Genomic DNA, 17,767 nt, shown 5'->3' on the forward strand with positions numbered 1-17,767 from the left:
TCCCCGCCTCCCTCTCCCCCCCCGCCCCCGCGGTGGGTCGCTCCACCGCTGAGGAGGAGCCGCCGCGGCCGGCCGAGCCCGCTCCGGCCCCTGCTCTGAGGAGGCGCCAAGATGGCGGAGGCCTGAGGAGGTGGGGAGTGGGAGGTGCCACCTCCTCCCCGAGGAGGGGGAGTGCCGGGCGCTACGGAGGGGGATGGCGGCGGTGGCCGTGCGCTAGGCCTGATTCAGCCTGCGGGAGAAGGTGCGAGAGACGCTGCCGGGCTCGGGCTGAAAGGGGGAAACAAAAGAAAGGGATAGGCCGAGGAGGAGAGAAAGGCGAAACAGTCTCCTCCCCTCCTCCTTTTCCCGGAGATGGTCTCTCCCACTTGGCGTGACGTCCACGCCCAGACCACGCCCCACTCAGAGCGAGCCAATAAGCAGCGAGGCGCCTGGAATTATGAATGGACTGCTACACACGTCACAGCCCGGTGTTTAAAGGGCGAGCGAGGGGTCCGGCGCTGCGCGGGGACCCCGGCGGCAGGGAGCCCCCAGCCCGGCGGCCTCGCCTAAATCTGAAAGGCTGCAACAAGCCGTTACAGCACCCTGGACCCACATAACACCGTGGGTTTTCCTCTAACAATGAAGTTCAACCCCCTCCCCACCCCCCCCAAAAAAGCTGCAAAGAACACTTAAAAATATCGGTAAAGTTTCTCCTTTTAAAAAAAAAAATCTACACTGCTGTACATATACACATTACTTGCATTACAAAATCCCAGAGAAATATTTGCTGTATCAGCTATACTCTGTTCATTCCTTATCCTTTGAACAAACTTCCTTTGGGCCAAAACATCATTCAAATCTGTGAGCAATTACATACCAGCTACAGATATTTTACAGACTAGTCTAACATCACCCTCCAAACTCACACTGAAGTAGTGACATTACCAGTCAGTATTTGGTCTGTCACTCATGTAGCCGTTACCAAATTCAATGAAGTTAACTCACAAGTGAATCTGTTCTGCTCCAATTTTTAAGTACTAATAAAAATAGGTCTTTCACTCTATCATATAAAGAGTTTGGACAATTTGCCCAATGTAGAAAGCAGTTACCACCAGGCATAATCCGGTAATAACAGTATACAAAAGTGATACCAGTCAAGGTGGAAAGAGCAGGAAAAGATCTGGCAATATGTTAAAAATAGAATACGAGGGCTCACAAGTTCTCCAGCAAAGGTTTGTTTGCAAGGTCATACTCATTACAAATGTATTCACAATGCCAGAAGACCAGAACACACTGTTGGCTGCAGCACAGAAATCCAGCAGCTCTTTGGGAGATGGTAACTGTTCCTCTAGAGAGCAGTATAGGCAGCCAGAGGATGGCTCTGTGCTGGAGGACTCTCACCTTTGGGGAATAAGTGTCCATTTAACTCCTGCACAGAAGCAGAGGAAGAACAAGTTTCATCTCTGCATAAAGTTTTTTTCCAAGGCAGCGGGAGTTCTCTGGAGGGAGTGGATATTGCGTTTCACCCGATCCTCTAGAGTAGTAGAGGCACTCTCCAGTTTTAAGCGACTGCAGAAAAATGAACCAAGAAAAGAAGTCAGAATTTCTTTCCAAACATTACACCATTTCTGTCAGGATTCATTATTCCCAAATCATCTACCTACATTAAACTAAAATAGGAAGCAGCAAATTATTTCTTATTAAAGACTGCAGTGAAAAAACTGAACAGCTTTTAGTTTGGCTTGTAACAGATTTGATGTCTTATTTAAGGTCAGCACTGAGAAATACGTTTTCAGTAGCTCTCAAGTCTCCTTCATCTTCCAAATATAACTAACTGTTAATTACAAATGCATCTGTCACAGGGGACTTGGTTGCTTTCTGAGAAGCAAACGAGGGAAAAGCAATGCGTTCCCGAACCGAGGGCAGCGCTCCTCTGGGAAGCCAAATGCCAGAACTCATGCTGTAAATTACTATGTTAGACACAGAAGAGAGAAGGGACCCTTGTGATCGCTTGCTTCCTGCTTTTACTACTTCAAACCACACCGCTGTGCTTCTCTGAATGATCTCCTCAGGCCCATCACCATCTTTAAACAGCACGCCGATAAACACAGTTTGTCAGTTCAACCAGCTTGTTCTGCACAGGGGAACACACAGAAATCCCTTTCCACAAAAAATTTTGCTCAAGGAGAAAGTCTATTGTGATTTTAACCACCCTTGCATGATTCTAGCTCTGGGCAGCTTCAGAAATTAGAGTGTATCTCCTTCTCTGAATAATTTATATAGCCTGGAGGAGACTATGTTACAGCAATTCCATAATACACAACCCTGCCATAGGATCTTTCTCACACACCACTGCATCAGGGCCCTCAGAAAACAGCCCCAGAGGCACACGGGGAAAGCGCTCTCCTGACTGGATACAGGGCTTTCTGGAAGTCCTCATGCCACTCCAATTTCTTTTGCCTGGCATCTACACAAGGGCCTGTAAGCTACTACTTGTGGGTAGAGAGATGCCTCTAGAACTGGTCTGACTTCTTGTTTAGCACAGGTTTCAGTCACACAAGCCCTTGGCACACAGATTCCCAGTTGGCTTGCAGGACTGGAACTCTATTGTAAGCTCCTACAAGCAGATGTTAAAAAGTTTTCATTTTAAAACACTAGGCATTTCTATAGCGTGGCACAAATAACTAGCCACCAGTTTTCAGGTCTGATTACCAAGACCGTCACAGAAGTATAAAGTAGCTATTTTGGGGTCAAAAGAGAATTTGGGAAAAGTAGATTTCCCTAGTTCTACTGCAACATAGTGGAGAGAGATCTATACCATGAGCACTCACTCCTGAGAAGCCGTGGCCTATATTTCCCCTGAATGAAAAAGCAGATAACAAAGACACTCACTGCAAGAACTTCCCATCTCGGGAGTCAAGTTTTTCCATCTCTCGTTCCAGTTCCTCCTCCTTTCGGTGTTTCCTGAGGTTGTTTGCTCTCTCCTCATCCCGCCACTTAGCATTTTCCATCATTTCCTGGCGTTTACGCTCTAGTTCCTCTGGAGAGATCTTTCTATTTGCATAGAAAACAGCATTGTTGTGAATCAGTAGTATGCTGGACCCCATCCCCCTCTTGCTTTCCATTCTTTAACATGAGTTATGATCTCCAAAATTAGGGGTGTTTAACATGGCTTTTCCTTTGGTACCCAATCAGCAAAGCACATAAGTACATGTCTAAATGTTCTGCTTTACCATGCCCCTAGAAAGAGTCTATTTTCTTCCTCTTTTCAGCCTTCTTCTTTTAACTGATTGGTAAGATGATGCTGTCAAGGTCATAATTTCTTGATGACAGTGAAAGAAAACGCTTCTAATTAACAGTCTGTGGGACAAAGACTGACTTCACATGGCTGCCCCACACAGTGATGTGAGACACATGGAGAACCAGCAGCCATATGAGTTGGTTTGGGAAGCCGTCCAAAGTGTTAGCAATCAAGCTCGAGAGCAAACTGAACACTTTAGGACTGTCTGCCTGACTTTCTGGTGGTCTGATCTGATCTATTTTAATTAACAGAATGAATTTGTTTCACAGATTACACCAAGCTATTTCAGAATCATCAGGGGCAACTTGCATCCAGAAGCAGAGGGAAAAGATTTTACTTACCTTGTGTAACCTGGAGTATGCTGCCGTCGATAGCCCTTTTTAGGGGAAGGGCTTCTAGCTCTGCCTTTCTCCTCCCGACTGCTATAACGCAAAAATATCCTCTTTTTAGGACAGATGAACATGAATTATTACACCTCTAGACTTTCCCCAGATTTTTTGTATACATTCTGAAACTAAGATCTCTGCCATAACTGTGGGTCTGTTACTTCTCCACTTCAAAAACAGATTCTAATGACTCTTGACATACTGTTAATTTCCGTATACTTTTATTCAGCTTAAATAATTGAATCAGCAGGCAATAAGTACCTGGTGCCTGACTTCATCAGCATTTAGCAAGGGTAATTCAAAGATTACAAAGATCTTCTAAAGAGAATCAGTAGCCAAATAAAGTCAAGTCACAAGCAATACCTTTGTGCACACCTAAGAGGAGGGTGTCACAAAAGACAAGCACAGTCGCAGACAGCATGCTGCCCCCAGGAGCTAACCTGTGTGCTTCTGCACACCTGCATAACTGCACAGCCGCTGCCTTTACAACCAGGACTGAACAATAATGTGGCCAGCACACTAAAGTGGTAGAAAGAGACGGAATAAGAGGGATTTTGATTCCTGAGAACTCCCCCACCAGCAGCCCTTGGTATATGTTATCCAGGTCAGCCACACTCACTGTTTATTGTGTCTAGAAGGGGATCTTGACCACCTGCATCCAGACTGTTCTGTACTCTTCTTGCTACTGCGCCTCTGAGGAGAGCGGGACTGGCTCCTGGACCTGGAGCGATCCCGGTGCTTGTGGGGGGCCCTCTCCTGGCTGGCAGCTGGAGAGCTCCGAGACTTGCGGTTCTGGTCAGAGTCTCTAATCTGGAATTCAAAAAGTGTCCTTCAGGAGAGACATCCTCTAAGAGCACCACAACAACGGAAGGCCACAGAGGAGAGAGCACACGAGGCTAAGTGCAGGAATGAGCCTGTGTGTATTTTGGTTTATGTATCTCATCTGCTGGGTTCTTGTTCTAACACCTGTGTCTAAAAAGATAACTTCTGTATAACGTTCAACCATAAACTAAATTGCCGTTATAGTCAAGTACATTATTTAAACAGATGTACAACTCCAGGAAGAGAAACTAAATAGAGCTTACCTTGAACTCAGAGAGGACAAAAGTTCTAGCAGGATCTGAACACCTTTGGTTTCAAGGCTTGGATGGCTCCAAATTGAACCTGAACTTTATTAAACCATGTCCCCTTCATAATCCTCTTCCAGTTGGTGAAGCAGTTATTGCAGCAAGCTTCTCCAACCCTTGCATGAGCATTTTCTACTGAAAGAGCCGTACAAAACACAGGTACTTACTTGTAAGCCATATCCTGGGACCTTGGAAGGAACAGGTTTCGAGGAAGAACTATCCATCCTCTTCTGAGATCTAAAGAGAAAATAGAATAGTACTTTTGAAACAAATGAAATTAAAAAAATACAATATTTTAGTATATTAAAATGTCATTAAAAAAAATACATTCATATGTAGAATATGCCTCCCCCGATTTATTTTTTTCCCCAGAAGACAAATAAAAAGGCACTCCAAATGAACAGATACATTACAGTACTACAGAACTATCAACTTGGAGCGGGGAACACTTACATTTTTTTTTGCATCCAATGAGCTTATAATTTAATGATCCAAAATCAATAAGTAACAGTACAGAAAAGCATGGCCAATTATGAGCATTAAAAGACAAGACTCAAAGAGAGGATTGGAAAGAGACATTAAAAATAGATAACTGAAACAGAAAACGATATTTTTTATAATGAAGCCTTGAAACATACTTGGTTTTGTTTCGGTCCTCATCACTGCTGGTACTTTCACTGCTAGAACTGCGACGTCGATGTTTCTTGTGCTTCTTCTTCTTCTCTTTCTTCTTCTTTTTCTCTTTTTTATCTAAACTGTTTTGAAGCTATAAAGCAAGACAACCTTTCATTAACAGTCATTACTGTGCCTACACTTGAAGGGTCAGTATCACAAGGCAAGGGACTCCATGCAGAAACAAAGTTCTCTATGCTTTTGGGACAAAATCTAAACCCGTTACCAAGATTCTCTCTCAAAACTAAAGCACTTAATAGTCTTCCCCAGCATCAGTTTGGTATCAGTGCACATAAAATCCTATGTCTCCAATCATTCTGTCATATTAAAACAGCAATTAATCACTAGTTTAAAAAGACAACAGAAGAGCAAGAAGAATAAAAGTGACACTGGATATGAAAGAAGGAAATTTAGCTCTTGCTGAGAGACTGATATGGAACCTCATTCTATTATATCTAGATTACAGAAAGCTGAATTTATTCCATTTTGCTATGAAACAGACAAGGAACAGAACTCAGCTCCTACTCCTAAAGGATATTAGTTTTGTCCTATGATCCTGTCCTTGATTCAGTGCATTCTACATTTTGACTCTGTTAAGGAGTACTGAGATACACCTACCAATTCTTTGATTTTCTTCATTTTTACAGGATTATTCAAAACTTCTCTCTTTTTCTCCTCCTCTCTCTTTCTAAAGCAGAGAAAAAGAAATTAGTATTTCCAAACAACTGCAAGTATCAGGGATCATATTTTCATGAAAGACACCAGTGAAGTGCCGATCCTGAAAACTTATAAGCAAGAAAAAAGCAAATTTTGTACATTCAGCAACACAGATCCATTTAAGATGAAGTCTGTCTTTTTTTCCCCCCTACCTAGGAGTCCAACTAGTAGGGCAAACAAGATTTTTTTGTTACGATCCACCTGGCTACAATGCTGCTAAATGCCTGAACTCTCAAAGCAGACAAGATATATTCACATACACATAAGAGGATGACCTAAATTTGTAGAGATAAAACCAGTGTGCAGTAACAGCCTTTGCATTTTTATATCCTTATCAACTTGCAGCTTGAGGTCTATATCATGATTATCAGCGCTTCCAAATCACATCTTAGATTTGAATTCAAGTCAACAAAACTATCCAAAAGCAGCTAACTGATCAAGCTGATTATTTGGTATTATATTGCTGTGTCTAGAACACACAAATTAGTAGTCATGTAAGTGGTTGATGACCTCTTTGGGGCCAGGACTGTCATTACAGCTTGGAGCTCACAAAGAGGCAGAGGGAGCTTTCGGGAAAAGGCATAATAGCATTCTTCACATAGATAAGTGAGAGTTCTCAGAAAGTTGCTATTACTGATGCTCTGCCTGACCTACTACCGCTATCAACTCCACATTTAGTACCTTATCATGAAAAGCGGATCCTCCCGGATTTTGTTTGCCATGTCTAGGACAGAATTGGCACCTGATTTGGCAAAAATGGAGCCCGGGAGAAGTCCTGTCTCATTGGAACAGCCTGCATCCTTGTCTTCTGTCTTCTCAAAGACATATTTATCCACGGGGCGACCCATAAGATATTCTTCTCTGTTCACCATGCCTCCAGGACCCTGGTACATCCATTCCAACTTCTCTTCTCTTTTTCTGTTATAAACAAGACCATTTTACTTTCCATCACAGAGTTCTAAAAGTTACATTTTAAGGCACTGCTCTATGAAGGTGAGTGGAAACATCTTCATGTCAGAGACATTAAACTCTTGACCCCTGGCAGGAGAGGGTTTTTTTTTTTTTTTAACATGAAGTTACATGTAAGAGCTACAGAACACTGTGGCAGGTAATTAACTGAATGAAACAGAGGAAGGAGTTAAATTATAAACCTTTTCTACTGTCATTTTCTCTAAAACAAAAACAGCATAAGATGACAAACTGGCTGATTACAGTTTACAGTCTGTTGCTAGCAAAGCCCTGACAGTTTGAACACAGCTCCAAGCAAGTTTGAATAAAACTTTCCTGCTCTGAACCTGCTCCTGCTGCAGTAACGAAATCACCCTCTGGAGCGCTGAACAGAGGATTTCCAGAGGCAGTAACCGCTGGTGTCACAGGCACTGGGAGCACCAGCACCACCTCACCTGACAGTGCCCATATCCTCCGCGTAGCGCTGCATCTCCTCCCGGGCTCGCTCCTCCTGCAGCTCCCGCTGCAGCTCCTCGATCTTCTTCCGCTCGGCCTCATGTTTCTGCTCCGCTTTCCAGACCTTCTCCACATTGCGCAGGGTCTGCGGGTGCCAGCTCTTCTTCAGGTTCTGCAGAAGCGACCAGACCGGGACCGTTACTGCCAAATGGCCGCGCTCCCCCCTCCGCCCGCGGGTCCCCAGGGAGCCTCCCCAGCAGCAGCGAGGCGGTGGCCGCAGAGAAGGCCCCGCTCAGAGCCGGTCTCTCCCTCAGCGTTTCGGGCCCGGGGTCGAGCCCCGGCGGGGCCTGTTCCGAGCTCGCTGCAGCCTGCTGGGGCCGACGGTCCCGGTGACCGGCCCGGTCCAGTCTCACAGGCAGGAGACGGCCCCAGGGCCCATGCCCCGGCGGCCCCGGGCACCTCGGCCCCACCGCCCGGGCCCAGGGCGGTACCGGGAGCCCGAGGAGCCTGGCGGGGTGGGGAGGATCCCAGCTCGGCTCCCCCCGGCGCCTCCTTCCTCACCAGGTCGCCTCCCCCCATAGCGGCGCTCGGGCGAGCGGCTCCCTCTCCGCTACCGGGCCGCTCGCTGCGTCATCACCCCGCGCCGCCGCCTCTTCCGCGCGGCGCCGCTCCCTGACGTCACTTCCGGAGGGGAAGGGAAGGTGGGAGGAAGGCGGGAAGATGGCGGCGCGATGGCGAAGGCGGTGCCTAGCAGCCAGCCCGGCCCCGCCGCAGGCCCCCGCGCCGGCTCCCGAGGCCGCTGAAGGGCAAAAAAAGGAAAAAAAGATTTAAGTCACCAACGTTAAGTCGCCCAGGTGAAGGTAGCGCGTTTAACGGCCTCGAGTGCGCGGGGCCGCCCCTCCCTGCCGGCACAGCTGCCACACAGCACCTGCGGGTGCAGCAAGGACACAGTCTAGATGTAAGTGGTACTGCACCTGCGGCCTGTTTTCTTTCCCTTTCCTCCATCAGCCTCTTAATTTGAACTAGAGCTCAAATTTGGGTGCCCCCAGAACAAAAGCTCTCCTTTGCAGACCAATGGTTTCAACAACCACTGCTGCCACATCCTGCTGGACTCAGCACACATGAAAGGGAGGATCTTTGTCAGCCAGGCAAACGCCATCGTGACTGATGAGGGGCTCGGGTCCATCCTGGCTCAGATGAAAGCCAGTGCATCCAAAATATAAACCAAAGGATGATCTTCCAGTGCAGGGTATCATTGGTTTGCTGGATGATTATCCACACTATTCTACTGAGCTTGCAAGATGGTCAGCTGGTTTATTTTTATTTAAGTTCCCTTTCATTTTGGTCTCACCTGGAACTGAGGCAAAACTTCAGCAAGTGTATGCTTCTAATTAGGATAGTAGAAGGAATCTTCCAGAAGTACCTAGGAGTTGCTTTGAAAAGGGGATAAATTCAAATATTAATTTGAATAGGGGATAGATTCCTGGAGGAAGTTTTAGTATTGCAATGTTTTTAATGTCTGTTTTATTGGCTTATTGCATTTACTGTCAACAGCTATGATACTACCATATTTAAAGATAGCTGCATCTTCATAACTCATTTTAAATACTGTTCTACAGTGTAGTTTCAGAATACACCAGTCTCAGAGCCAGGTAAAGATCTCACAGATATTTGTCCCTGAGACCCTATTAGAGTGAGCCTCTTTCGTCCAGTGGTTGGTGGGTTTGAACTGGTGACCTCCTGGTTCCTAACCCAGCTCTTTGCCCCTGAGCTATGTCCTGCTGTGAATCAGCTGCTGGGGATCCCCCTGAGGCTGGGGGTGTAGCGCAGGGGTACAGTGTCTGACTGCAGCCCAAAAGGTCACTGGTTCAAATCCAGGTATCCCTAACCATCAAGATCTATCTTGATCTGTAATCTCAACAAACCAACCTTACCTTGGTTTGATACCACAGCTCCCTTTAGGAAACATTTCGGTAAAGATCCCATTTTCCAGTAAAAAAAATTATGCTCATTATTTGCAGTTTAAATTAATGACAATTATTCACACAGGAGAAACTAGTCACCTAGTACTGCCATTCTGACAGTTTGTTTACATGTATGTGTATTGTTCAGGAGAACATACAGAGGAAAAGTACTAAAGTATGATTTCATGTTTGGCAAAACATCAAGTAATCTCTAAGACCATGGACAAGTAAGACAACCTCTGCTCCATATTTCTTCTTTCTGTGAATAAATTTTGGAAAAGAAGGTTGGAAAAGAGGGGGCACCCGGATTTGAACCGGGGACCTCTTGATCTGCAGTCAAATGCTCTACCACTGAGCTATACCCCCTTTGGTTAACTGGGATACGAGTAGCTGTGAAAACAAAATATAGATAGCCCAATTTCATGTCCACTGGTTGGATTCTTTCATTTGGCAGCCTGCATTTGCATGTTAATTTACATGCTAAAGTATGTACAGAGAGCATTACTACAGAGAATCAACATTGGAGGCAAATGCATGTATACAGTCTAGTTACTTACACAGTCGAGACCCCCTGCAGTTTCCTAATTGATAAAAATTCTATTATTATGACCAAACAACTAATATTATTTCTTTACTTAGTCAGTGATATGGATATTGATTTTGACAGAAAATGTTTAGTCAGGGCTCAATGTCTTTAATACTGAATACCAGATACCAACATTCTATGCAAGCTACAAGTTCAGTACACCTAAAAATAAAGCAAGCTCCTTATATTTTTCCTGAAAAAGCAGGACACAGGGGGCACCTGGATTTGAACCAGGGACCTCTTGATCTGCAGTCAAATGCTCTACCACTGAGCTATACCCCCTTGCTTGTAAACAACTAAACAAGTAAACAAAACAATATTTTAAAATGCATTCTTCCACAATCATCTCCATTCTATAGCAAACAACTTAAGCAAATCCTGTGGGAAAAGGTTTGGTTGCAAGCTTGGAATGCAAGAGGGACCAATATATCGAAAGTCACTAGGGTCCAGACAGGTAGAGACTAAGTGTCTCCTTTCTTGATTTACCAGAGGACCTTGGCTAAGTCCCTTTCCATGTATATCTTTGTTTCCTCTTCTAACTGTAGTCTGTTTTGATGAGACTAAGTTATTTGACACAGAGCCTGCCTCCCACTCTTTGTTTGAAATTTTGGCCAGGATGTTTAAGTTTTACTGTAATGCGAGAAATAGTTGAGAGAAAGCTGAGGTGATCTTAGAGGCTAGTGAGATAAACCTTGTGTTAGATTTAGCCCTTCCAACAAGACAACAAAAATAATATTTACTGGTGAAAAAATGTTTTTCAGCCTTTGAAAAAGTAAAAGGTATAAATCTGTGCTTGTTATGAATCCTGTGAACATGCAAGAATTCTGAAAAAAACGCATCTTGAGGGGGCACCCGGATTTGAACCGGGGACCTCTTGATCTGCAGTCAAATGCTCTACCACTGAGCTATACCCCCTCATGCATACCAGCTCCCAGTACAAGTCATTTCGTTAATTACTAATATTTACAGCAAACTTCTGAAAATTAACTCCAGGACAAAATATATTTTTAAATAAATACTCATATCTTTGCTCACAACCACCCAAGTGTTAATCCACTTTGTTAACAATCTACTTTTTTAAACTCTAGCCACCATCTGATCAAACAGGGGTCACACCCTACAAGCAATTTTGGGGAAAAAATATTAAATAAATAACCTTCCAAAACTACTTTTTCCTGATAAAAAGAAGGAAAAGGGGAGGGGGCACCCGGATTTGAACCGGGGACCTCTTGATCTGCAGTCAAATGCTCTGCCCCTGAGCTATACCCCCACCTGTGCAGAAGGTGCCAGGTAAGGCCAGTTCTCAGTAATGACAATGTTACTGTGCTACATTCCACTGCCTTCACTCCCTGCACCTGCAGCGGTTTCTCTCACAGAGAATATCCTTCTAATTATCCTTCATTTTCCCTTAAAAAAGCCCTCAGGCTTCTCACCACAGTTTGAAGTGGGCTTATGCAGGCCAAGCTAATGAGTTTCCAGTTCTGTTTCTCTAAAAAGGTCTGATAAGGGAGAAGAAAAAAAAAGAAAGCTTTGAAACAATGACTTCAGAATACCTGGCACTTGGCTCAGCCTGTGTTTGGTCTCAGGGTGTGCCTGCCATTAGAGAGCACACAAGCCATGCACAGTAATTACCTGGCAGAACAGCTCCCATGCTGCCCAAAGCCTCTCCGTCTTCCCCTACTAACTGGCCACAGGCATGTGACAGAAAAAGAAACACCTAAACCACTTCATGTCACACCATGCCTGGGAAAAAATCTTCACCTGTCTGTGGTGTTTAACATAGAGGCGACATGGTTGTGCATCTTGCAGGCAGTTCAAGTACAGCTCATGTGTCAGAGCTGCACTGTGTCACAGAACAGGTCACCAGAGCCTGGCAGGTGGCTTGTATCCAGGCCACCCCTGTTTTAGGGCACTCTGAGAGCTGCAGTGGCTATTAAAGCTTGTCCAGGGGCTGATGCACATGGGAGCTCCCACCATCCCACTGCTGTCCTCCTCTGGCTATAGAAATGAATCAGGTCTTCTGCCCTGGTTTCTTCCTCCTCTTAATGCTTTATCAGCTGCTGGCAAAAGGCAGGTTTGCCTCCTTTCCCCTTTTACCACAGAGAAAGGCAATGAAGGTTCTTATATGTCAGATACCTCCTTTTCTTCCCCAGAGAACAAATGAAACTAGTTCTCTGCCTAAGCACAGGGAGACATCAAATCTCCCAACCTATTTCTAGAGCAGTTGGTAGAGCAGGAGCCCAAATACTGCATCGGCAGATCGCATCTTAAAGAAATCAAAAATTGAGCACAAGCTGTTAAAATAGAACAAGTGAGAACACTTTTATTTTAGTGTTCGTTTCTTACTCAAAAGCAGCTACCTCCATCTCTCTCCAGGGCCTGAGGAACGGCTCCTTCATCATCCGTGGATTGGAAAGATGGTCACTTCTCCAAAAGAGGATGACTTCAGCCATAGGTTTGGAGTATTGTGGCAATAGCCAAAGCGCCCATTGTACCCTTTCAGAGGTTTCAGGTCTGCTAGGAAGAAGCCACGATCGCTCACCTGCTCTATGAAGTGGCCTGTGGAAAAGAGAGTTGCTCTCAGTTCACGTAAGTCCTTTTTCAAATTTCCCCTCCCCAGCTGCTGCCAGCACGCAGGTCCGGTTTATCCAGTAGAAATGTCCGAGAAACAGTTTTTAGGCCACAACATTTTGCAGAGTTATACTGGTTATGCCAAACAGCTGTTAAAAAAAAAACCAAACCATTATTTTTATGTGACCGTTTATCAAAGCATTTGACTTCAGATGAACCCACTGGAAGAGCTGTGGGAAGGACACATACCTGCACCTGCCCAATTCCTTCTGTTTGAGCACCTGTTTTGCTCCATGGGTATAGAAACATCCAGTATCCAGCCCTCTCTGGATGTGCCACCATGGTGCTGCTAGTAAGGAGAGGAAGAACAAAGGTTGAGGACTGAAATGGGCTGAGGAAAGGGGCTTATTTTTGAGGAAACAGATTTTTGCAACCCTTTGCAAATTATTGCATTCTACAATACTTTGGAACTGGGCTTCATAGAGAAATAAGTCTGAAAGCAGGTGCTTTATTGCTTGAATGCCAAGCAAAGCAGATCCTACTTCCCTGCAAGATCTTCAGCAGCAGAAGAGGAGGAAGCAAGAGGTGAAAAAAAAGGAATTAATTCTCACAGGACAACTGCAATGTACAGTCCACTGCAAGGCTCTGATGCGCTTGTCCATCACTACTTGTTTTCACTACAAAACATCTGAGGTTTTGTTTCCTTCTGCACCCTCCTTCTTCCTCCACCACATTGCTGCACTGAAAGCATCCAAGTAGCACAGAAGTACCTCAGAAATCTCGTAAGCAAAGAGGGGAATTAACAGGCTTCCTTTGCTTTGCCCTGAGGAGAGACATTGCTGCCGGTGCTTTGGGAACAGTTGGGACCTGGAGCAGCCAGAGATGAGCCTGGCAGGAAGACACAGGGCTGTCTGGGGTGCCAGTGCCAGGGACCAGGCAGTGGGAGCATGGCCTGCAGCAGCACACAGGCAGCAGGAGAGGCCAAGTAGGCCGCAGCATGGGGGCAAGCTGGGTGCTGTAGGGCAGCAGAGCCTGGGGGCAGCCCCTGCCAGCCCACTGTGCTCCCCAAGGCCTCCCCACCTCACCAGTGGCCCTTTCGCAGGGGCCAGGGAAGGGCTGGCAGAGCAGCCTCAAGCACAGAGCTGGAAGCAGGGAGTAAAGCCCTGACCCACCTTCCACCCCACAAAAAGCAAGGGAGCGCTCCCAGGACTTTGCAACTAAGAGCAGCATTGGGCTTCTGACACAGAGTACCACCGGGCACTGTCTAGTAGCAGAACTGTCCCTGAGCAGCAGCATCACAACAGGAGGCTAAAGCTCTGCTGCTGAAGTGTTGGCAGATTAAATGAGCTGATCAGCAGTTTATATCGGCTCTGCTTCAGCTATAAAAGAATGAGAGGAACACCAAGAAAAGCACAAGCAACTTTACATAGCACAGGGAACTTCTGCATCATTCAGGGTAAACATACCTTGCAACTCTGATCTTGAAGCCTTTCAGCTGATCTTGAAAATTCAGATCACCCTTCTCTACTTGCAATTAACAGTCACTGACCAGATGGCTTGTTTCACCACTGATTGAGGTTCAGAGGCATGTAATTAGGCCACTACCTCAGCAAACAGCAGTGGGCTTGATGTGTCCTTGCACATCTTCAGCAAGGTCTAAAAAAGCATTCTTTAGAGCCTACTGTCCAGAATGACTTCAACAGTTCATGGTACAGTTCAGTTTCAGGCAATACTTTTCCCACACAATCAGACTAGTATCTCTAAGTAGTTAAATTACCCATTCTGGAAAAAAATTGCAGATCAGCAATTTGACAACTCCTGTACAAAGGATTTTTGTAGAAGGTGTTTCATAGACAGTTCCCAGTTTCCATCCCTGCATACCTGAGTTGGATCAATTCAGTCAGTACTGCTAAAATCCAAGTCATGCCAGTGCAACCCCCTTCCAGATGCAGTTTTCCCAATATATAGAACTTGCCCCAGAAAAGACTAATCACTGGATATTAAACTCCAAACCCCATTTTCTACTGAAGTATGCACCCACACAAGATGTTCTGTAGAAAGAAAGGTTTCCCAGAACTGGAATAACTCCCTCATTGTAACATTCAGTCCTGCTTGGCAAAGGAGGATGCCTTAAGCTTAAAAATGGCAAGACAGACGCTACTTATTTGATATAAGCACTTTTATTTTATCTCTACAAAGATGAACACGTTTATGCAATGCTTCCTGCATTGGAGGCTATCCTGGGCCACAGATCTGCACACTCCTTAGCCACAGGGCCTGTGATTGCAGAACCTGGAGAAGAGAAAAAGGAGAGAGCACATTAGAGGGCTGAGCAAGTGCAGCAATAGTATAAAGTGATATTTTATACAAACACTAGTTCAGCCTGATGGTGCTCCTGAATCTAAGAAACTGGGTCCTTTTGCACAGGAGAGTGGAGCTCTCAACAGGAAATGCCAACACACCATCCCACTCATTCCACCTTTGCCCAGGTCAACAGGATTCTTGTCCATACCTTTCATTTCACCTTTATTATTTACTATCACTCCTGCATTGTCTTCAAAATAGAGGAACACACCATCTTTTCTCCTGTATGATTTTCGCTGCCGAATTACTACTGCTGGGTGCACTGTAAAGAGAAACAAGCAGCTCAGTATCTCAACCATCCTTTTAAGCACAGTCCAACAACAGATACCCCAGAGGAAATGTTCTGCTGTAGCCCCTCAGCTCAGTACACATTTTTCTGCATATCATATTTGCAGTGCTTCACTAGCAAGCACATTGGATTTACAGTTCCAATACAGGCTGTATATTTAGCAGGTCTGACAGGCAAATCACCATATCTTCGGCTTTTAAGTATTCACATCACAGAATCTATCAAGTTTCCTTGGTAATACCTGGAAACACAGCTGACATCTAAATGAGCCTCAGAGATCATGCTGACAGAGCAGGCCTGATGGTCTAAAAACAGACTCCTCTGCCAACTGTTTGGCTATACTGGAAAGAAAAGCTCCAAGTTCATTTAAAGACAACTCAGCCTAGGGCCAAGTGCAAATGCAGTGCATCATTTTTCCTAACTTTGTTTTCTTATAAAAGTGGGAAAGTGGTAGCTGTAATCATGTCTCATGTTCCATAGTGTGCAGTGCATTAGTTGGGTTTAAGCTGTAGTTCATAGACAGTACACAACCCAAAGGTGCAACGCTTCAGCTACCTCTACACTTGGACAATTCAGTGTTTTTCCAGCTTCCTGCTTACATTTCTAAATGCAATGCCGATTCACAGGCAATATCCAGCAAGAAGCCTCCCTCATCCCCTCCAAAGCAGCAGCAAGGCTTGCCTGCCAAGGCACAATGTCACATCACTGATTGAAATAAACAGCACAGGCTGCTACTTCACCCAAGAGCGATGTCTTTGCTGTGCCCTTCCACGACAACTCACTGAGCCACTGAACACAGACCCAACAAGTGCTTTTCAGAAGGGTGGAACTAATGCTCCAGGGATGAGGTCCCTACTCTCTGTATCAGTTAGAGAGGACTCTTGCTCCCCTTAGATGAAAGATCTGCCTTTCCATCCCGCAAAGGAAGGACGCTGCAGTGCAAGTAGACCCTCAGCAGCAGAGAGAAACCTAATGATGCCATTATGTCCCTCCTATTTTTTTGTGTTGGACATAAGTTGTAATGCTGAGGCATAGACTGTCATTATAAACCAGCAAGGTCTAGCTGTGTTATACCAATCTACAAGTGCAACAGTCATCATAATAAGCAGAGCTTTATCCAAGCAGCATTTGGATTCATCCTGCCCCCCTCCACAATGAACAACTTGAGGAAACCTGGGCAAACGATCCTCTGCAGCAGACATGGACTGAGCGGTGCACTTCGGTGCACTCTCTTGCACCTGGGAAGATGCTGCACAGTAGCTGCCCTTCTGCTCAGGGCTGTTTAGTTTGAGAAGCCCTGCAGGGGCACAGCAGGACTCGCAGCTCCTCTCCAAACTCACCCTTCTTCCTCAGCTCAGGCTTGCCCTTCTTGACAGTGGCCATGACCATGTCACCCACACCAGCAGCTGGCAGTCTGTTCAGGCGCCCCTTGATCCCCTTCACAGAGATGATGTAGAGATTCTTGGCACCTGCAAGGAAAGTCATCTGCATTAGCCCATCTGTCCCAAAAGAAGCTTTCTCTGCAGGGACTTTTTTGTCAGACCACTGATTGAAGCTAACAGCACAGGCTGCCGCTTCACCCAAAAGTGCTCCTGTTGCTATACCCTCCCACGACATCTCACTGAGCCACAAACACAGGCTCAGCAAGTGCTTTTCAGAAGGAAAACTGTTTTTAGCATCACCACTGTGTTAAACTGCTCCAAGACTTAACGCACTTGAGAATCCATGAATTTTTTCAACAGCTAATTGTTCTCTGTATTAACAATTTGTATCCCCCTTCCAGTCAGAGGTCTTGAGCCACAGGATTCCTTCCCTTAACCCCCCAGAAAAAGCCTGCCAGAGGCAGAAACAAAGGATCAATTACAGAAGTGTGACAGACTCACCTGTATTATCCGCACAGTTGATCACAGCTCCCACAGGGAGACCAAGGGAGATGCGGAATTTCGCACCAGATGAACCACCACGTCCTACAGGTTATGAAAAGAACAGTAAGACCATGACTAGGGAGCAGAAACGTACTCCAGACACGAGATAAGTAGCTAGGCTCTTGCCCTGGAAAATATCTGTTGCAAAATTCCCAGCATCCAAGTAACCCACAGCTACAAAGCTGCATCCATTCCCAGACCTGCCTTCCTTAGACAGGGGAACCAGTTACTCTGATGGCGTCCCCAAAACGCTGCACTGTAACTGTGGGCCTCGCGAGCTAATTCGTGTTGAGCAGAAACCAAGCCTTGCCTCATGCGCACAGAGAGAGCCCCAGAGCACGGCAAGGCTTCTTCATCGCAGCGGCTGAGCGCCGCGCCAAAGCCCCGAAGGCCGCAGACCGATCCCCGCCGGAGGGCGAGGCTCCCGCGGCCGCTCTCGGGCCTCCCGGAGCCCGTTTCCCACAGGGCCTCCGCTTTCCGGC

At 45.8% G+C, this 17,767-nt stretch overlaps 3 protein-coding genes, 1 long non-coding RNA gene and 6 other non-coding genes across 11 annotated transcripts in view; 1 reads left to right on the forward strand and 9 right to left on the reverse strand.

Annotated features, from left to right (window-relative positions):
• Positions 1–675: 675 nt before the first annotated feature.
• Positions 676–8,255, reverse strand: CWC25 (CWC25 spliceosome associated protein homolog). Of its 2 annotated transcripts, none has more exons than XM_026072906.1 (10): positions 8,148–8,255; positions 7,586–7,758; positions 6,864–7,100; positions 6,084–6,153; positions 5,432–5,559; positions 4,961–5,030; positions 4,286–4,476; positions 3,622–3,699; positions 2,872–3,033; positions 676–1,548 (listed from the first exon to the last, which is right to left on the reverse strand). In XM_026072906.1, the coding sequence occupies exons 1-10, from the start codon at positions 8,163–8,165 to the stop codon at positions 1,437–1,439; spliced, it is 1,239 nt and encodes a 412-aa protein (XP_025928691.1). In that variant the 5' UTR covers positions 8,166–8,255; the 3' UTR covers positions 676–1,436. The 2 variants fall into 2 exon arrangements, with proteins under 2 accessions (XP_025928691.1, XP_025928690.1); XM_026072905.1 differs by having other exon boundaries at positions 3,622–3,702.
• A 1,589-nt stretch (positions 8,256–9,844) lies between these two features.
• Positions 9,845–9,916, reverse strand: TRNAC-GCA. The gene has a single exon. It is a non-coding gene; the product is annotated as a tRNA-Cys (tRNA).
• Positions 9,917–10,346: 430 nt separating this feature from the next.
• On the reverse strand, positions 10,347–10,418 carry TRNAC-GCA. The gene has a single exon. It is a non-coding gene; the product is annotated as a tRNA-Cys (tRNA).
• Positions 10,419–10,979: 561 nt separating this feature from the next.
• Positions 10,980–11,051, reverse strand: TRNAC-GCA. Its single transcript has one exon. It is a non-coding gene; the product is annotated as a tRNA-Cys (tRNA).
• Positions 11,052–11,334: 283 nt separating this feature from the next.
• On the reverse strand, positions 11,335–11,406 carry TRNAC-GCA. The gene has a single exon. It is a non-coding gene; the product is annotated as a tRNA-Cys (tRNA).
• Positions 11,407–12,512: 1,106 nt separating this feature from the next.
• CUNH17orf98 (chromosome unknown C17orf98 homolog) lies at positions 12,513–14,780 on the reverse strand. Its single transcript, XM_026072907.1, has 3 exons — positions 13,319–14,780; positions 12,957–13,056; positions 12,513–12,695 (listed from the first exon to the last, which is right to left on the reverse strand). Exons 1-3 carry the CDS (start codon positions 13,367–13,369, stop codon positions 12,535–12,537), a joined length of 312 nt encoding a protein of 103 aa, XP_025928692.1. The 5' UTR covers positions 13,370–14,780; the 3' UTR covers positions 12,513–12,534.
• The window catches only part of LOC112969510, an 8,444-nt gene continuing 3,313 nt past the window's right edge, over positions 12,637–17,767 (forward strand). Inside the window, exon 1 of the long non-coding RNA XR_003254740.1 lies at positions 12,637–12,725. This is a non-coding gene — a long non-coding RNA (uncharacterized LOC112969510). The remainder of the gene's footprint in view (positions 12,726–17,767) is intronic.
• On the reverse strand, positions 14,869–17,349 carry RPL23 (ribosomal protein L23). Its single transcript, XM_026072908.1, has 4 exons — positions 17,244–17,349; positions 16,701–16,829; positions 15,220–15,333; positions 14,869–14,999 (listed from the first exon to the last, which is right to left on the reverse strand). Exons 2-4 carry the CDS (start codon positions 16,747–16,749, stop codon positions 14,917–14,919), a joined length of 246 nt encoding a protein of 81 aa, XP_025928693.1. The 5' UTR covers positions 16,750–16,829; positions 17,244–17,349; the 3' UTR covers positions 14,869–14,916.
• Positions 16,053–16,185, reverse strand: LOC112969558. Its single transcript, XR_003254744.1, has one exon. It is a non-coding gene; the product is annotated as a small nucleolar RNA SNORA21 (small nucleolar RNA).
• LOC112969557 lies at positions 16,893–17,023 on the reverse strand. Its single transcript, XR_003254743.1, has one exon. It is a non-coding gene; the product is annotated as a small nucleolar RNA SNORA21 (small nucleolar RNA).

The sequence above is a fragment of the Apteryx rowi genome, unplaced genomic scaffold (genome assembly GCF_003343035.1).
Source record: "Apteryx rowi isolate R43461 unplaced genomic scaffold, aptRow1 scaffold_354, whole genome shotgun sequence".
Taxonomy (NCBI): Eukaryota; Metazoa; Chordata; class Aves; order Apterygiformes; family Apterygidae; genus Apteryx; species Apteryx rowi.